Below are 17,370 nucleotides of genomic sequence, written 5' to 3'. Positions count from 1 at the left end.
AAAAAACTTTATGCTAGCATCTTGAAGAGATACTAAAATGTAAATTACATTATGATTTGGTATTACTTTTTGATTTGTATATATATATATATATATATATATATATATATATACATACATATATACATACATATTGTTATATTTGAGGATGGTCATCTTTTGCCAATTACTATTTATTTGATCTTCACTTTAGCTTTTTATTACTATTATTATTATTATTATTATTATTATTATTATTATTATTATTACTATCATTAGTGTGTTGGTAGAATTGTTAGCATGCTGGATAAATGCTTAGCGGTATTTTGCCCGTTGCTATGTTCTGAATTCAAATTCTGCCAAGGTCGACTTTGCTTTCCTTCCTTCTGGGGATCAATAAATTAAGTACCAGCTACACACTGGGGTTTGATGTAATCGACTACTCCCCTCCTGCCAAATTTCAGACCATGTGCCTATAGCTGAAAGAATTATCATTAGCAAGATGGTGAGCTGGCAGAATCATTAGCACACCAGGTAAAATGCTTAGCGGCATTTTGTGTCTTTACGTTCTGAGTTCAAATTCTGCAGAGGCTAACTTTGCCTTTCATCCCTTTCAGGATTGATAAAATAAAGTACCAGTTGAAAACTGGGGTCGATTTATCGACTTAGCTCTTCTCCTGAACTTGCTGGCCTTGTGCCAAAATTTGAAACCATTATTATTATTATTATTAAGTTCATTTACCTGAGAAAGACAAAATGGAATAGGATGGACAAGAGGAAACATATGGGACAGAAAGTTGCTTTAAGAGATCACAGAATGTGTGACAAAAGGACTCTGACAATTAAACTAATAATAATAATAATATAATAATGATAATAATGATAATAATAATGATAATAATAAAGCTGAAGTGAAGACCAAATATATAGTGAGTGTGTGTTTAATTAGCAAAATATGACCACCCACAAATATAACATCTGTTTCAGTACAGATTTCACATCAAGTATCTTGCAAAACAGATACATAAATGTTTATGTTCTTTTATATATATATATATATTCAATGATGAAATTGTGGCTAGGCTACAGCACAACTACAATGGGTGTCTTTTACTATAGCCTCAAGCTGATCAATGCCTTGCGAGTGAATTTGGTAGATAGAAACTGTACTGTGTGGAAGCCCGTCATTATACACATATGTGTGTGTGTGTGTATGTGCGTGTCTTTGTGCTTGTCCCCCAACTACCACTTGTAAGCTTGGTTTTTTTACATCCCTGTAACTTAGCAACAGAGACCAACAGAATAAGCATCAGACTTGGCAATTTCAGCTGAACTCTTGAAAATAAGCAATTTCATGAATGCATGCACACAAGACATACACATAAAGATAACAGTGACACACACAGTGAGTAACTAGAGCAAATTGGTACTTGGTTGCAGCTGTTATAGTAAGTGTTGTTAGGTAAGCAAATGGAAAGCAAAATTTTCTTCCTGGCCAGATTAGGATATCATTCACACAAAGTAAGCATTCTCAGCAATATTCATTAAGCATTTTATATATATTTTTTAATAGCCAAGTGAATGGGCTGTGATCAGATATAAAGCAGCATGTTTTCAGATATCACCCTTAAGTCTGGTAATGTGCTTATTCAAGTCTAATAATGAAGAACTCCTAAGTGTTTATTGAAGCCAAGTGTTTATTCAAGCGAAGCTAAACTTGTAAGAGCTCTTTCAGCCTCCAGAAACATTATACTTCTGAATAACAAAGCTTCTCTCATGTTAGCACTGATCACCTGACCAATGGATTGAGTCACATGACATAAGTGTATAAATCATGTAAAGCTAACATATGAATACCATATCTTGTCCATATTCTTATATAATATTTTTTTCTTACAATAACATTCAAGCAAGGTTGTTGCTAGTGCCACTGGACTGACTCCTGTGCAGGTGGCATGTAAAAAACACCATTTTGAGCATGGCTGTTGCCAGTACTGCCAGACTGGCCCTTGTGCCAGTGGCATGTAAAAGCACCCACTACACTCTCGGAGTGATTGGCGTTAGGAAGGGCATCCAGCTGTAGAAACTCTGCCAGATCAGATTGGAGCCTGGCGCAGCCATCTGCTTCGCCAGTCCTCACTCAAATCGTCTAACCCATGCTAGCATGGAAGGCGGACATTAAATGATGATGATCTACACTAAGGCTTGTATTTGAATACATAAGTATTCAAATACTCCTTTATGTAAACCTATGTATGGTATATCATAGCTCTGTTGATACTTTATCAGGTTTGCTCTTATGAGAAACTTTGCTCTCTTCATTAACATGATTAATATTCAAGCTATCAATGGGCTCTATATTATAAGCACCTCTGGGACTTCCTCATAATAGAAGATTTACATGGAATGGCATGGCCTACAGTTCAATGACAAAAACCAGGAAAACATCATGTGCCAAATAACTGTCACCAATTACATTACAGAGCAGTTGCCAATCCCTCACTTCAAAAATTAGGTGCTTAACCCTTGAGCATATTTGGTTCTTACAGCTACCCTATGATGTCATTCTAAAAATCAATCACATCATCAAAATTTTGATGCTATGAGACAAAGCATGATTAATTCAAAGCTATATGAATAAATAAGCATTACATTCGAGAAAATACTCTAAATGCTAAACAGTTAAATCTATTTTTAACTGAAAATATTTTTGGAATTTGCTTTAACTGTGCTATTTTTATATCTAAAAGATAATTAGTTAGTTAACTTAGTGCAACAGAATAAGTGAAACTTTATAAATAAATATCACATACACTAATGTCCAACATAGCAAGATGCCTCTCCTTGATTTGATGTTTATGCTAAGAAAGAACACCAAAGATGAAATACTGAATAATTTAACTCTTTAACACAGTGGTTCTTTACAGGACTCCTTATGACCTTTGGGGATTCACATAAGATTTTGCTGTCGAAATTTATGTACAATAAATTTGTTATACTTCTACAATATACAAAATATTCTGAGAAATTTTCTTGTACAATTCCTAATATTTAATTATGAAAATTTAAATAGATTTTTTGAACACCGACTAGCTGTGGGAGTCCAGTCGAGTAAAATGAGAATCAAAGGAGTCCATGGTTAAAAATGCTTGAGAACCGCTGCTTTAGCATTTAAACTGGCCATACCTGGCCCAAAATATTCTATCTGTTTTACATTCAAACTGACGAAACCTAGTCTTTCACACTCACCGTACAATGTCATTCTAAAAATGAACAATCACATCATTGAAATCTTCAAGCTACAAGATAATGATTAATTCAAAAGAAGTTGAATAAATCAAGCATCACACTTTATAGAGTAGTCTGAATGCTAAAGGGTTAAACTTAAGATTTTTAATGTGAAATGTTTGAAGAATGTAAGAAAGACAGGAAATAAAAACAGGCGTTCTGATGAGATGCAAACTATGTATTTATCGCTTTCTGGGTGAAAGACATGTTTACAAAAAAAAATTGACATAAAGTTTACTTTATGTTTTGTTTAGCTACATTTTTGGTTATTAAGTAGCAATGGAATAGTATTATTTACATTTTTCATCATGCATAAACATATGCTAACATATTTTTGAGTAAACAGAGCACCAATTTCTCTACGTATTTATCAAGGTGTCAATCAGAAAGATGTTGCAGACAGCAGTTGCTTGCAAAAACCATAATGCTATGGAGGGGATAGTGCTTCAGAGAAAAGCAGATTGCAACCTATTCCTGCACATAGGTTGAGAAGAAGAATGAAAGTTGAAATGAAGAGAGAGAGAGAGAGAGAGAGAGAGAGAGAGAGAGAGAGAGAGAGAGAGAGAGAGAGAGAGAGAGAGAGAGAGAGAGAGAGAGAGAGAGAGAGAGAGAGAGAGAGAGAGAGAGAGAGAGAGAGAGAGAGAAAGAAAACAGTTATGTATACATGCATACATACACCATAACTTGTATTTTCCCAACTCAGAAAGGAATAAGTAATTCAGTATTGTGCTATGTTTTGTAGTATAAAAAAGTTTGTAAATGTATTGTCACTCCACCAAAACCTAAATAACTGTATTTATACATGAATCAATTATATATATTATATATATATATATATATATAATATATATAATATATATGTGTGTGGAGGTGCAATGGTCCAGTGGTTAAGCAGCAGACCCGCGGTCGGAGGATCGCGGATTCGATTCCCAGACCGAGCGTTGTGTGTGTTAATTGAGCGAAAACACCTATAGCTCCATGAGGCTCCAGCAGGGGGTGGTGGCGACCCCTGTTGTACTCTCTCGCTCCAACTTTCTCTCACTCTTTCTTTCTTTTTCTTGAGTAATGCAGCAATGGACTGGCATCTCGTCCAGCTGGGGGGAACACATACACCATAGAAACCAGGAAATCGGGCCCATGAGCCTGGTTAGGCTTGAAAAGGGTGCATGAATAAAGAAATATATATATATATATATATATATATATATATATATATATATATATAGATATATATAAATAAATTGAATGACAAGACTTATAAAATTTGTGCATGTGCATTGTGTTGTATGAATGTGCATATAACATATGCTCTGTCAAATTTAATACTTATTAAATTCACATTGTTTTAAACTAATCAAGCATTATCTCATAGCTTTGAGATGTCAGTCATGTGATTGCACATTTTTAGAAAGACATTGTAGGGTAGATGTAAGAGACCAGATTTTGACAATTTGAACATAAAACAGGTAGAATATTTAGGCTAGATATGGCCATTTTAAAAGCTAATGAGTTAAATGATGATGAGGATGAATTACTTCTCAAATATATATATATAACACACTGATACTCTATTTACAAATGCTTGAACAGTATTTTAAAATATGTTGCAGGTGTACAAGCATATGATATATAATATAGTAAATTTACTTATATCAATTTGATAAAAAAATACATAACTTACATTAAAAAAAAAATTTTCATCTATACATCAAAAGAAAATAATAAATAACAAAATGAAACACAAAATAATAATAATCATCTAGTTGTGTGCAGGGATGGTTAAATGATACAATGATTTATGAAGAAAGTGAAACATTGTGATAAATGTTGATTAAATTGAAAATGATTTTGTTATGAGTAAATGGAGCCAACAGGTTCAAACCTTATTCGGTAGATTAAGTATCTCTTTGAACTTGCATGATTTAACAGAGTAAGTGCTAATTAATAAATGATTAACACTCCCTTGCACAGGAAGAGGGAAACCACACCTACCAAAAAAAAAAAAACACAAAACACACAAAAAAAAAACAGCCAACAAAATTATGTACCTCTATACAGCCAGATACAAAAGCAAAAAAACCAAAAAAAAACCAAGGAGATTACACTGGATAATGTATGGATACACTATACCTGAAAAGAAGAAGAGATGATGCCAGATGGTATGTCTGATCATAGGGCTGATTGAGAGTGGAAAAACCCTAACAAATGCTTTTAACTGGAATATATATATATATATATTATATATATATATATATATTATATATATATATATATACATACACATATATATATACATACACATATATATATATACACATATATATACACACACACACATATATATAACATTACTAAGTTTCTGTCCTTGACCTCTGAGATGATTATTTAGTTCAGTTACACACATTGTGAAATTTCCAGATAAAATTCTTAACCCTTTAGTGTTTAAAACGGCCATACCCGGCCAAAATATTCTACCTATTTTATGTTCAAACTAGTCAGATAGTCATTCATAGCTATCTTATTGTGTCATTTTAAAAATAAACAATCACATCATTGAAATCTCAAAGCTATGAAATGATGCAAGATTAATTTTACATGGTGTGAATACATAAGCTTTACATTTGACAGAATAATCTGAATGCTAAAGGGTTAAAGACAGTACCCTGCTGGTTTGTGCAAAAAAAAAAAAAGTCCATAACATCTGCATACTTGTATAAGAGTCAAATGTTGCTACTGGTTGAATTGTCAAGAACTGCTGGCTAAATTCTTGACAATTCATTTCTCTTCACTGCTGTTGCACTCTATCTTTAGCAATACATTTCATTCACAGCTACCAACTCTATTACATTGTAAACTGATATCAGAAAGAGATAAAATTTACCTTTGCAAGCAGGTGTAGGAGTTAAGAGCTAAGTGTTTAATTAGTTTCAGATACTGATTTCAAATTCTTCATGGGGCTCCAATAGTAGACTCTTGTTTATATCATCATCATCATTGAATATAGGTACAGGCACAGCTGTGTGGTAAGAAGCTTGCTTCCCAACCACATGTTTCTGGGTTCAGTCCCGCTGTGTGGCACCTTGGGCAAGTGTCCTCTACTATTGCCTCGGGCTGACCAAAGCCTTGTGAGTGGATTTGGTAAACAGAAATACACACAGGCGGCAAGCTGGTAGAATCGTTAGCACACTGGGTGAAATGCTCAGCGGTATTTCATCTGCCGCTATGTTCTGAGTTCAAATTCCGCCGAGGTCAACTTTGCCTTTCATCCTTTCGGGGTCGATAAACAAAGTACCGGTTACGCACTGGGGTCGATGTAATCGACTTAATCCCTTTGTCTGCCCCTCTATGTTTAGCCCCTTGTGGGCAATAAAGAAATATATATTTAGCCCCCCTGTAGGCAATAAAGAAATAAGGAATACACACACACATGCACAAATATGTACACACACACATGCACAAATACACACACACACAAATACATACACACATATACACATGATAGATTTTCCCATTGCTTTTGATGCATCAAGTCCAACTGGTCATAGTGCTTGAGTTTAGATTTAGGTATAGTATACCTGAATCACAATATTCCATGTGTTATTGGTTTTATTTGTTTTATCTATTTTATTATTTTTTTTTAAGATAGCAGGATGGGATCAGAGGGAGATATGGTTGCTGCTTCTAAAAGGTTCAGTGGTTGTAAAGAAGCTCCTTTGTAAGCTGGTATTTGCTTTGCATAAGTTGCTGAAGCAAGGTATGATATTTTTAACACTGTAGACTGAGTCGCAATACTTTGTTAGCAAACTTGTGCCATATTTAAACCTAACCATTAGCATTCAGATTATTCTGTGAAATGTAATGCTTGTTCACTTATTCACATTGTTTTAAATTGATTATTCAGTATCTCTTTTACTCTTTTACTTGTTTCAGTCATGTGACTGTGGCCATGCTGGAGCACCACCTTTAGTCAAGCAAATCGACTCCAGGACTTATTCTTTGGAAGCCTAGTACTTATTCTATCGGTCTCTTTGGCCGAATTGCTAAGTTACAGGGATGTAAACACACCAGCAACGGTTGTCAAGTGATGTTAGAGGGACAAACACAGACACACAACACATATACGCACACACACACACACACACATATATATATATATACATATATATATATATATATATATATATATATATATATATATATATATACATATTATATTCACGGGCTTCTTTCAGTTCTGTCCACTCACAAGCTTTGGTTGGCCCGAGGCTATAGTAGAAGACACTTGCCCCAGGTGCCATGCAGTGGGACTGAACCCGGAACCATGTGGTTGGTAAGCAAGCTACTTACCACACAGTCATTCCTACACCTATCTCTTGAGATTTCAATGATGTGATGTTTAGTTTTTAGAATGACATTGAAGGGTAGATGTAAGAGGCCTGATCTAGTTAGATTGAACACAAAACAGGTTGGATAAGGCCAGTTTGAATGTTAAGGCATTAAACCCTAAAGACCAACTTTGTAGCCACTTATTGATAAATACATTACTTTTCGGCTCATGTTCCTATCTACTATGGCTTGAAGTTTAAGAAAAGCCAACTCTTCTTTTTTACAAAAATGCTGAGTTGGGAGAGATCAGAAAAATATATAAAATAAAGCATTAAATAAAGTATTTTGGTAAGAAATTTAATTTCCTTGAAAACATAGCAGGTATGGCAGTAGCATTTAGTAGAGGTGTAAAAACAAAGCAAAAAAAAAAAAATCTTCAGAAAGTTTGCTTTCATACAGATATGATCAAAATGAAGGTTGATACTTGAATATGGTGAGGGGTTAGATTGTTGAGAAGCTGACATGTTTATAGGTAGTTAGTTGGCCTCCAGCCAGTGCTACTTGTAGTTATCTGGAGGAAAGCGTAGTTATAAATAAATAAATAAAACAAAGCTATTAATTCTGTGTCTGCGAGAAGACAACAAATTAGGAAGATTTCCCTGCTGTGTTTGTTCCGAGCAGAAATCTATTTCAGTTGGTATCAGACAGGTCTCAATGTCAAATATTAATTGAGGAAATCATGACTTCTTGAGTTTTTAGGTTGAAAGAGATGGGGGAGAATAAAACACATTAAAATAAAAAAGAAAGAAAATGTAAGAAAAAGATAAAAAAAAAACAAACAAAACATCATGCATCTAAGTGGGTTTTACGAGGAATACAAGAAAGCCTGAATGAGGATTATTTTGTTTGTTAGTTGATATTGTTGTTTCAAAGGCGGCGAGCTGGCAGAATCGTTAGCATGCCAGGCAAAATGCTTAGCAGTATTTTGTCTGCCCTTACATCCTGAGTTCAAATTCCACTGGGGTTGACTTTGCTTTTCATTCTTTCAGGGCCAATAAAAATAAGTACTAGTTGTGCACTCAGATTGATGTAATTGACTTGGCCCTGCCCCCCTGAAATTGCTGGCCTTGTGCCAAAGTTTGAAACCAATATTGTTGTTTTGTGACATTGGCCAACTTCCTTCAATATCTGTGACACCAAGCTGAGCAAAGAAAGAAAGCATTAATTCATGTTGTTTAGTTTTGATCAAATAGATTTATAATCAAAGGTTTTGCAACCATGACTTCCCTGCTAATAATATTCTTACATAGCAAAATATATATTTAGCATTATAAAAAAAGACAGTATTTGTTGTCAGGGGTTGCTTAGATTAATGGTACAGAACTCTAAGCCAGAACTTTGAGAGGGTTTGATTCTCTGTAGTGACTTGCTGAATATTTTATTTACATTTACCAATCTTCTAAGTTGTTTTCACAGATATTCTATGTTTGATATCTTTATTTTCTCTCTCTATATATATATGTATAGGCACAGGTGTGGTTGTGTGGTAAGAAGTTTGCTTCCCAACCACATGGTTCCAGGTTCAGTCCCACTACGTGACACTTTCAGCAAGTGTCTACTATAGTTTCGGGCCAATTAAAGGTTTGTGAGTGGATTTGGTAGACAGAAATTGAAAGAAGCCTGTCATATATATAAATATATATATATATATATATATATATATATATATATATATATATATATATATATATCGGTGCAGGAAGCTTGCTTCTCAACCACATGGTTCCAGGTCCTGTCTCACTGCTTGGCGCCTTGGACAAGTGTCTTCTACTATAGTCTCAGGCGGACCAAAACCTTGCGAGTGGATTTGGTAGATGAAACTGAAAGAAGCCTCTCATATATATATATATACACACACACAATCATACATGCATATATATATATTTTTTTCTCTCCTTGTTTCTTTCCTTGTTTTTTTTCTGTGTCCCTTTCTGTAGAAGAGCGTAGGCTCAAAACGTAAAACACTTTTTCTATTCCTGAGCGTTATACTAATACATCTGTTTGTTTTGTACACCACTTGTCTTCGTCTTTTGTTTTTTCGTAAACTGTCCCTATATATCTGTGTGTGTGTGTGTATCTATGTTTGTCCCCTTGCTATCGCTTGACAACTAATGCTGGTGTATTTATGTCCCTGTAACTTAGTGGTTTAGCAAAAGAGACTGATAGAATAAGTACTAGGCTTAAAAAATTTGTCCTGTGGTTGATTTGTTGATTAAAACCCTTCAAGGCAGTGCTCCAGCATGGCTGCAGTCAAATGACTGAAACAAGAATAAAAGAACACACACACACACACAGATACAGAACACTTAAATTAAGGACTCTGAGTTTCTGAGCAGTGATTCAATACTTGCTGTGCTTCATCAGCTTTGTATGTTTAATAAAAGAGCAAAACATGCTCTAACATACATTAAACTTGCAAAATACTGTTGAGGAGCAGTGAATAGTGAATCACTGCTCAGAAACTCCGGGTCCTGTGTGTAAGTGTTTCATACATATGTCATTTAATAAATTTAGTCCTTTCTTTTCAACAATATTGAGGTCTACTTCTTTTGTTGTGATGTTACACATGTGGCTTGTTGACACGCACACACACATGTATATATGGCTAAACAGACCTGTCTATTTCTTTACTACCCACAAGGGGCTAAACACAGAGAGGACAAACAAGGACAGACAAACGGATTAAGTCGATTATATCGACCCCAGTGTGTAACTGGTACTTATTTAATTGACCCCGAAAGGATGAAAGGCAGAGTTGACCTCGGTGGAATTTGAACTCAGAACGTAGCAGCAGACGAAATACCACTAAGCATTTCGCCCAGCGTGCTAACGTTTCTGCCAGCTCACCGCCTGTCTAAACAGACCTATCTGTTCTGTTTTCAAGATGGCAGGGGTGATGTGCTGAAGATTTGGCTATCATTTCTAGCATATCAACCACAAAAAGGTTTATTTGTTCTGTCATTGACTCAAGTTGATCCATGTTTACAGAGCTATGGTTATTCCTTATTTTTACTATTTACCTGTTATACTAAGAGTGAACTTCCTTGGTTTTGAAGATGTCTCAACAGAATTTGTAGATGGCTGGCTGTTATCACAGATCAATTTTATGTAAGTTACTAAATACCTTGTATAAGTTTATATTCCAGTAGAGCATTCCCATATGTTTGGCCTCTACAAAAGCTATTATTTGTTAACAATGCTAGACACTTCAAAGGGAAAAATATTTCAAACAGCTAATTCTAAACATTTCTCTTTTGCTGCATAATAAGGTTACACCATTTAACTCAACACAGATTTTATCATGGAAAGAAAATATAATTGAATTAGATGTGTAACATTTGAATAAATTGGATGTTTTCTTTACAGCGTAGTTTAAGTAGAATTTATATAAGCAAGAAATAGTTATTTTTACATTGTTTGATAATTGGTTAGTGTTTTCACCAGAATTTAACCGTTAACAGAAATACTTCTATAAACATTTCTCCTAGTTAGATATTAAATCATCAGACTCACTCCTCCACTACATTCTATGTTTAATTAATTTGAAGTGATTTTAAATTCCAGAGTTGTCTCCCTTGCCTGTCTTGAACAGAATTATTCAAGGTCATAATTTTTTTCTCAGCAGTAAGGGTGTTATTAATTAAAATTTATTGTCTCATTAAAAGGATAAAGATCCTTCCTGAGTTATAATAGACTTATAGGGCCATTTTCCTGGTTTCTAAAATGCATATATTCCCCACTGGATGGGACCCCAGTCTGATGTATGATTACTCATTTTTGGCAGCTGAGTGGACTAGAACAACATGAAATGAAGTGTTTTGCTCAAGAACACAACATGTTGCTGAGTTGTGGAATTGAAACCACAATCTTATGATCATGAGTTCAACACTTTAACCAATAAGCCACATGCCTCTACTTGATCTCATTAATTTAACTGTATTAGTGTCCCATTATCCTATTAATGTTTCATGCAGCAGGCATCCCTGAGTATCTCTCTGTCAAAGTCTCTGAAAAATATCTCCTGTTTACAAGAAGCAAGTTACTGGAATTGAATAAACATTTTCTTCAATGAGTTCTGTTTGTAAGAACTGGGCAGACTTATTTGGTGTGTTTTTGTTAATGTTTTCTGAAACAGGCAAACAATTGGCAATGTTCATTCGCAGTGGTGTATGAGCAAATAGATGGGAAGGAGAATAATAAACATTGGCGGTTTGCCTCACTGAGGTGTCAGGTGAAGCCCATGAGGGTGCTTGGCTGCTCCATTGCCTTAGCCTTGCAATCGTCTGCAATAATGTCATGAGTGTGTTGGCTTGCATCAGTAGGTTCTGTTGAACCTTGTGGTGTGTAACCAATTGAAGCATTTTGTGTTAAATTGATGTGTTTTCTTTTTTTCTTCTTTCTTCCTCTTTTTTATCTTCTTTTTTTTTCTTCTTCTCTCATGATTATGTTTCGTTTGTTTTTGGATTTGTATTTTAATGTGGTTTTGAGTTATATATATACATATGTGTTGTATATGATGTAATTATTAAATTAACTTAAAAAAAAAGAATTTTTATCCACCAAGGTGGATAAGTAGGTGTGGGTGTGGCTGTGTGGTAAGAAGTCTACTTCCCAACCAATATGGTTCTGGGTTCAGTCACTTTACGTGGTGCCTTGGGCAAGTGTCTTCTACTATAGCCCTGGGCTGACCAAAGCCTTGTGAATGGATTTGGTAGACGGAAACTGAAAGAAGCCCATCTGTGCGTGCATGTGTGTGTGCACATGTTTGTGTTTGTCCATCATCACCACCACCACCACTGCCACTTGACGACTGGTGTTGGTGTGTTTACATCCTTGTAACTTAGCAGACCTGGGGGTCAATTTGTTCAACTAAAATCCTTCAAGGCAGTGTTCCAGTAAGGCTGCAGTCAAATGACTGAAACAAGTAAAAAATAAAAGATAGAGAAAAGCTATAAAGCAAAGGGAAATTGAAGAAAAGAAGCCTTGGGTTTACCATTCTGATAGCAATTTTAGCAAAAAGTTGGTTGTCTAAAGGAATGCCATTTGTCCTGGATTCTGACAAGGTCTGCTAAAAAGTTTATGCTACATAAATCAAAACACTGAAGAATAGAAGGTGTCCAGGTATTGCTTTGGTAGGAGTTTGGACTGTTTTATAGCAGGTGTAATGCAGTAAAAATGTAATGTGCAGCATGATGTCAGCCTAGACTGGAGCATAATGTCTGACCAGTAGCTTGCTTCAATGCATTTGATTGGTCACTTGCATGCTATATAGGCTTGTTGAAACAGGTATGATTAAAATGACTCAACACAATATTAATAAGGAAAAGAGAAGAGTTGCAGAATCTTTCAGGACAGCCAATGAAAGAGAGAGCAAGGAAGGAAGGTAGGTGGTATAGTGATGATAGGAAATAAGGATAAATGAAAGAAACAGGGACAAATGATATGAAGTTAATGGAAGAATATTATGTATTAGTGTGAAATAACAATGTGCCAATAACACAGTAGGCAGCTGGTGTTTTAGGTAAAGGAGAACAAAAGTTTGAAGTCATAAAATGCTTAAGGATTAAAAAAAAAAAATGAACAAACTCAAAAAACAAACAGAAATTGAAAAGAAATCTAATGTTGGAAACAAGAATTTAGCAGCAAATATTCAGAATCTGCTATTAAATATTGTTAGAGAGAGGTTAGTCAGAACACAGCTAAGCTTGCAAAGTCTGTCATTCTTAAATCTAGACATTGAGGGTGCCAGAAACTTACCAGAGACTCTTCTTAGTCTCGTGGGTGAAGAAGAGTATTGAAGAGATTGGTTTGTTTGGCAAACAGATCGGCGCTGTGACACTGCTCTATTATGGTAGTCACCTTTATGTAGAAAAGTGAAAGTGGTTAGTTAGGTTCTAAGAAGATGACAAGAGAGAAATAGAACACAGGTGGTGATGATTATGATGATGGTAATGATGATGATATACTGTTGTTGTTTGATATATATATATATAACATTTAGTTCACAACACAAGAAGAGACAAAATACATCCAATACAAAGCAGAGGTTTGGATATAAATATAGCCTCAAGTTGAAGACAGGTTACTGATGGCTGAATTTAAAAGGATGCTGGTCAAGCGGTCAACTCATCACATCCAACCATCAGCACATCGAAATGTGTTCATGACACACACAGAACTTCAATTTGCAACATCTATCTCTCTCCATTGTAACTGTAGATAAAATATTTGATTTGGAGGAGACACAGTTTATAACATTAAACAGTGATGAAAGTCAGTGTAGCAGTGTTGAGTTCAAATCCTTCTACAGTTTGGAGAAAGCTGGATTTCACCAACGTACCAGACTGACTTGCTCTGACAAGCCAAGAAGAGAGTTTTCACGTTATCACTCGCCTACTTAAACCGACTCCTAAATCTCTCTAAAATTACACCCTACTGCCCTAAAATATAGGGATACGCTGACAAAATAGTCTCAAATATACCAAAAGATGGTGACTACTTGATCAATGTTATCCTGGGACTAAACTACAACAGCCTACTCTAGATACATGATACAAAGATAAACTCTTCAGCGACATTCAAAGACCTTATTGATTTACAGGATGCATTAAAAAATACTGAAAATGAGACAGTGACAGCCCTGGCTGAATATTTTTAAGAGACAATTTTCTGTACCTCTTATAACTGGACCCGCTAATAATTTTGATTATATTTGCTTTCTATTACAAACGAACATGTTTCCTTGATAATAATATTATGATAGAAGGATGGGAAAAATGCTTAGTGGCGTTTCATCCATCTTTTCGTTCTGAGTTTAAATTCTGCTGAGGTCAATTTATTCTCTCAGGGTCAATAAAATAAGTATTAGTTGAGTAATGGAGTCGATTTAATTGACTTGACTCCTCCCTCAAACATGCTTGATTTATCAAGAGTTTACCACTATGACTTCATACTATTAGCTATATAGCAGAAGTGGTAATAGTAAACAAGATATTACATGGGAAAGAATATAATTAGGTGATGTTCAACATTGATAAAAATATTGTTCAATAGGCATAGCTGTGTGGTAAGAAGTTTGTTTCCCAACCACATGCTTCCAGGTTTAGTCCCACTGTGTGGCATCTTAGGCAAGTATCTTTGGTAGACGGAAACTGAAAGAAGCTCATTGTATACATATGTGTCTGTGTGTGTGTTTCTGTCCCTCACCAGTGTTGATGTGTTTATGTAGCATTTTGGCAAAAGTATTGGAGTCAATTCGCTTAACTCAAATGCTTCAAGGCAGTGCTCCAGCATGGCTGCAGTCTGATAATGGGAAACAAGTAATGAGGAAAATTACAAAAAAGGTGAGCTGGCAGAATTATTAGCTCATCAGGCTCTTTATGGCTCTTTATGTTCTGAGTTCAAATTCCACCGAGGTTGACTTCACCTTTCATTCTCTTGGGAGTCAATAAAATAAGTAATAGTTATATACTGGGGCTGATGTAATTGACTTTGCCATTCCTTCAAAACTGCTGACCTTAAACCAAAAAATAGAAACTAATATTGATCAAAGTAGAATATATACACACACACATACGTACTATGTCAGCGCTCATAAACTTTCACACACACACATCTTTTAATTTTATATTTCTTTTTCCATGCTAGCATAGGTTAAAGGACCTCCTTCAGTCAGGAATGACCATGGGATTGCACTTAGAAAGTTCCCTTGCAAGGCACAAATCTTAGCAAAGTTGTTTATGCTTTGTTAACTCAGCAGTTTGGCAAAAGAGACCAATTAGATAAGCACAAGACTTAAAAAATAAGGGACAGTTTAATTAATTAAACCCTCCAAGACAGTGCTCCAGCATGACCGTAGTGCAAAGACTCAAACAAGTAAAAGAATGCACTTTGTTATTTACATTTATAATTTATGCATTGTATACTCAAAAACACTTTGTTGAGTTGTTTACCATTGTATCTTAATGTTTATATTTGTGTTCTTCTTGAAATAGAGAAATCCTTATCAGATCGACTTTATCTTTCATTCTTTTTTGGGTCAATAAAATGTATACCAGTTGAGCACTTGAGTGAATGTAATTGAGTAACTCCACTCTCCCTAACACTGCTGGCTTCGTATAAAATTTGAAACCATCATTATCTTCATCAAAACTGGTCTATCAAAAGAACACAGCTTATATGACAGATCAGTTGGCAACTGAGATATGTTTATACATTGCCTTTGAGAAGTAATGTAGCCAGCATTCACACTTGCTGAACTTTATGTGAACTAAAACAAATGTAATGTTTATTCATTATTTTTGAGAAGAATGGTGGGTAGCATTCACTCTCACCGAACTTCATGTGAGCTCAGAGAAGTGTAAAGTACTTTATCATGATTTGTTAGGTACCGCTACCAAAAAATGGCTGCTAGCATACCAACCATCACCACTTACGAGTTAACAAACTGAAACAAAGAAAGGCAACTCTTTTCTTAGCATATTCCTGTTGAAATACACTGTCTTTGTTCAAATTAATCTTGAAAAGAATGAAGTTTAACCCTTAAACACTCAGATTGCTGTCCAAAGTAATGATTATTTATTCACACTGTTTTCAATTAATTATGTATAATCTTGTAACTTCAAGATTTCGATCATGTGAGTGTGTTTATAATGACATTGTAAGGTAGTTGAGAGAGTCTCGATCTGGCCAGTTTGAACATAGAACAGGTAAAATATTTTGGCTGGATGGATATGGCTGGATTAAATGCTAAAGGGTTAATGAAATAACTCTGTCATTATTAAGCTATTGTAAGTGGTCTCTGATGGGTTAATATTAAAAGGGTTGGTAATTTTATTTAAGTTTCCACAAAGGCGCAGGAGTGGCTGTGTGGTAAGTAGCTTGCTTACCAACCACATGGTTCCGGGTTCAGTCCCATTGCATGGCACCTTGGGCAAGTGTCTTCTACTATAGCCTTGGGCCAACCAAAGCTTTGTGAGTGGATTTGGTAGACGGAAACTGAAAGAAGCCTGTCGAATATATATGTATATATGTATGTGTGTGTATATGTTTGCGTGTCTGTCCCCCCCAACATCGCTTGACAACCGATGGTGGTGTGTTTACATCCCCATAACTTAGCAGTTCGGCAAAAGAGACTGATAGAATAAGTACTAGGTTTACAAAGAATAAGTCCTGGGGTCGATTTGCTTGACTAAAGGCAGTGCTCCAGCATGGCCGCAGTCAAATGACTGAAACAAGTAAAAGAGTAAAAGGCTGGTAATTTTATTCCAGTTTCCACATTGGGTCAAATTACACAAATTGGAACCGATTAAAAATTTAATAATGATTAAAGTTGGATTAGTTACGGTGCCCTCATACTACTTCACGAAGAAAAAAAAATTATGAACAAATTTTCTATTGAACTCTTTAAATATTTGTAATAATGTAAGCTTGGAAGTGTTCATATAAAAAAAATAAAAACTTTTAATTGATGTATTAAATAACATTTTCCAGAATCATTTGACTGGAGTTGCTAAAAATAATATCAGAAATATTATTTATGGCTGGTTTGAACAAGCAAAAGGCATTAGAAATTTGACTATCTTACTAAAGAGCTTAAAAAGGGCTCCAATATAAGATATGAGCATTGGATTAAAGCTATAAATTATTTAGAAATTGAAACCAGCAAAAGTTTGAAAGAAATAAAAAAAAAACTGAAGATATTTCTTTACAAGAATC

General features: G+C 35.0%; 1 protein-coding gene across 5 annotated transcripts in view; it reads right to left on the bottom strand.

Moving 5' to 3' along the window:
- The window catches only part of LOC115218760 (protein neuralized), a 466,873-nt gene that overhangs the window by 74,716 nt on the left and 374,787 nt on the right, over positions 1-17,370 (bottom strand). For 4 of the 5 annotated variants that reach the window (XM_029788680.2, XM_029788681.2, XM_029788683.2 and 1 more), the window contains one exon: positions 13,411-13,512. The exons of the other annotated variant lie outside the window; for it this stretch is intronic. In XM_029788680.2, coding sequence (XP_029644540.1) covers positions 13,411-13,512 — 102 coding nt within the window. The remainder of the gene's footprint in view (positions 1-13,410; positions 13,513-17,370) is intronic. 5 annotated transcript variants of the gene reach the window in all.

Source organism: Octopus sinensis, linkage group LG14, assembly GCF_006345805.1.
Source record: "Octopus sinensis linkage group LG14, ASM634580v1, whole genome shotgun sequence".
Taxonomy (NCBI): domain Eukaryota; kingdom Metazoa; phylum Mollusca; class Cephalopoda; order Octopoda; family Octopodidae; genus Octopus; species Octopus sinensis.
This window is presented reverse-complemented; position numbering and strand designations above follow the sequence as displayed.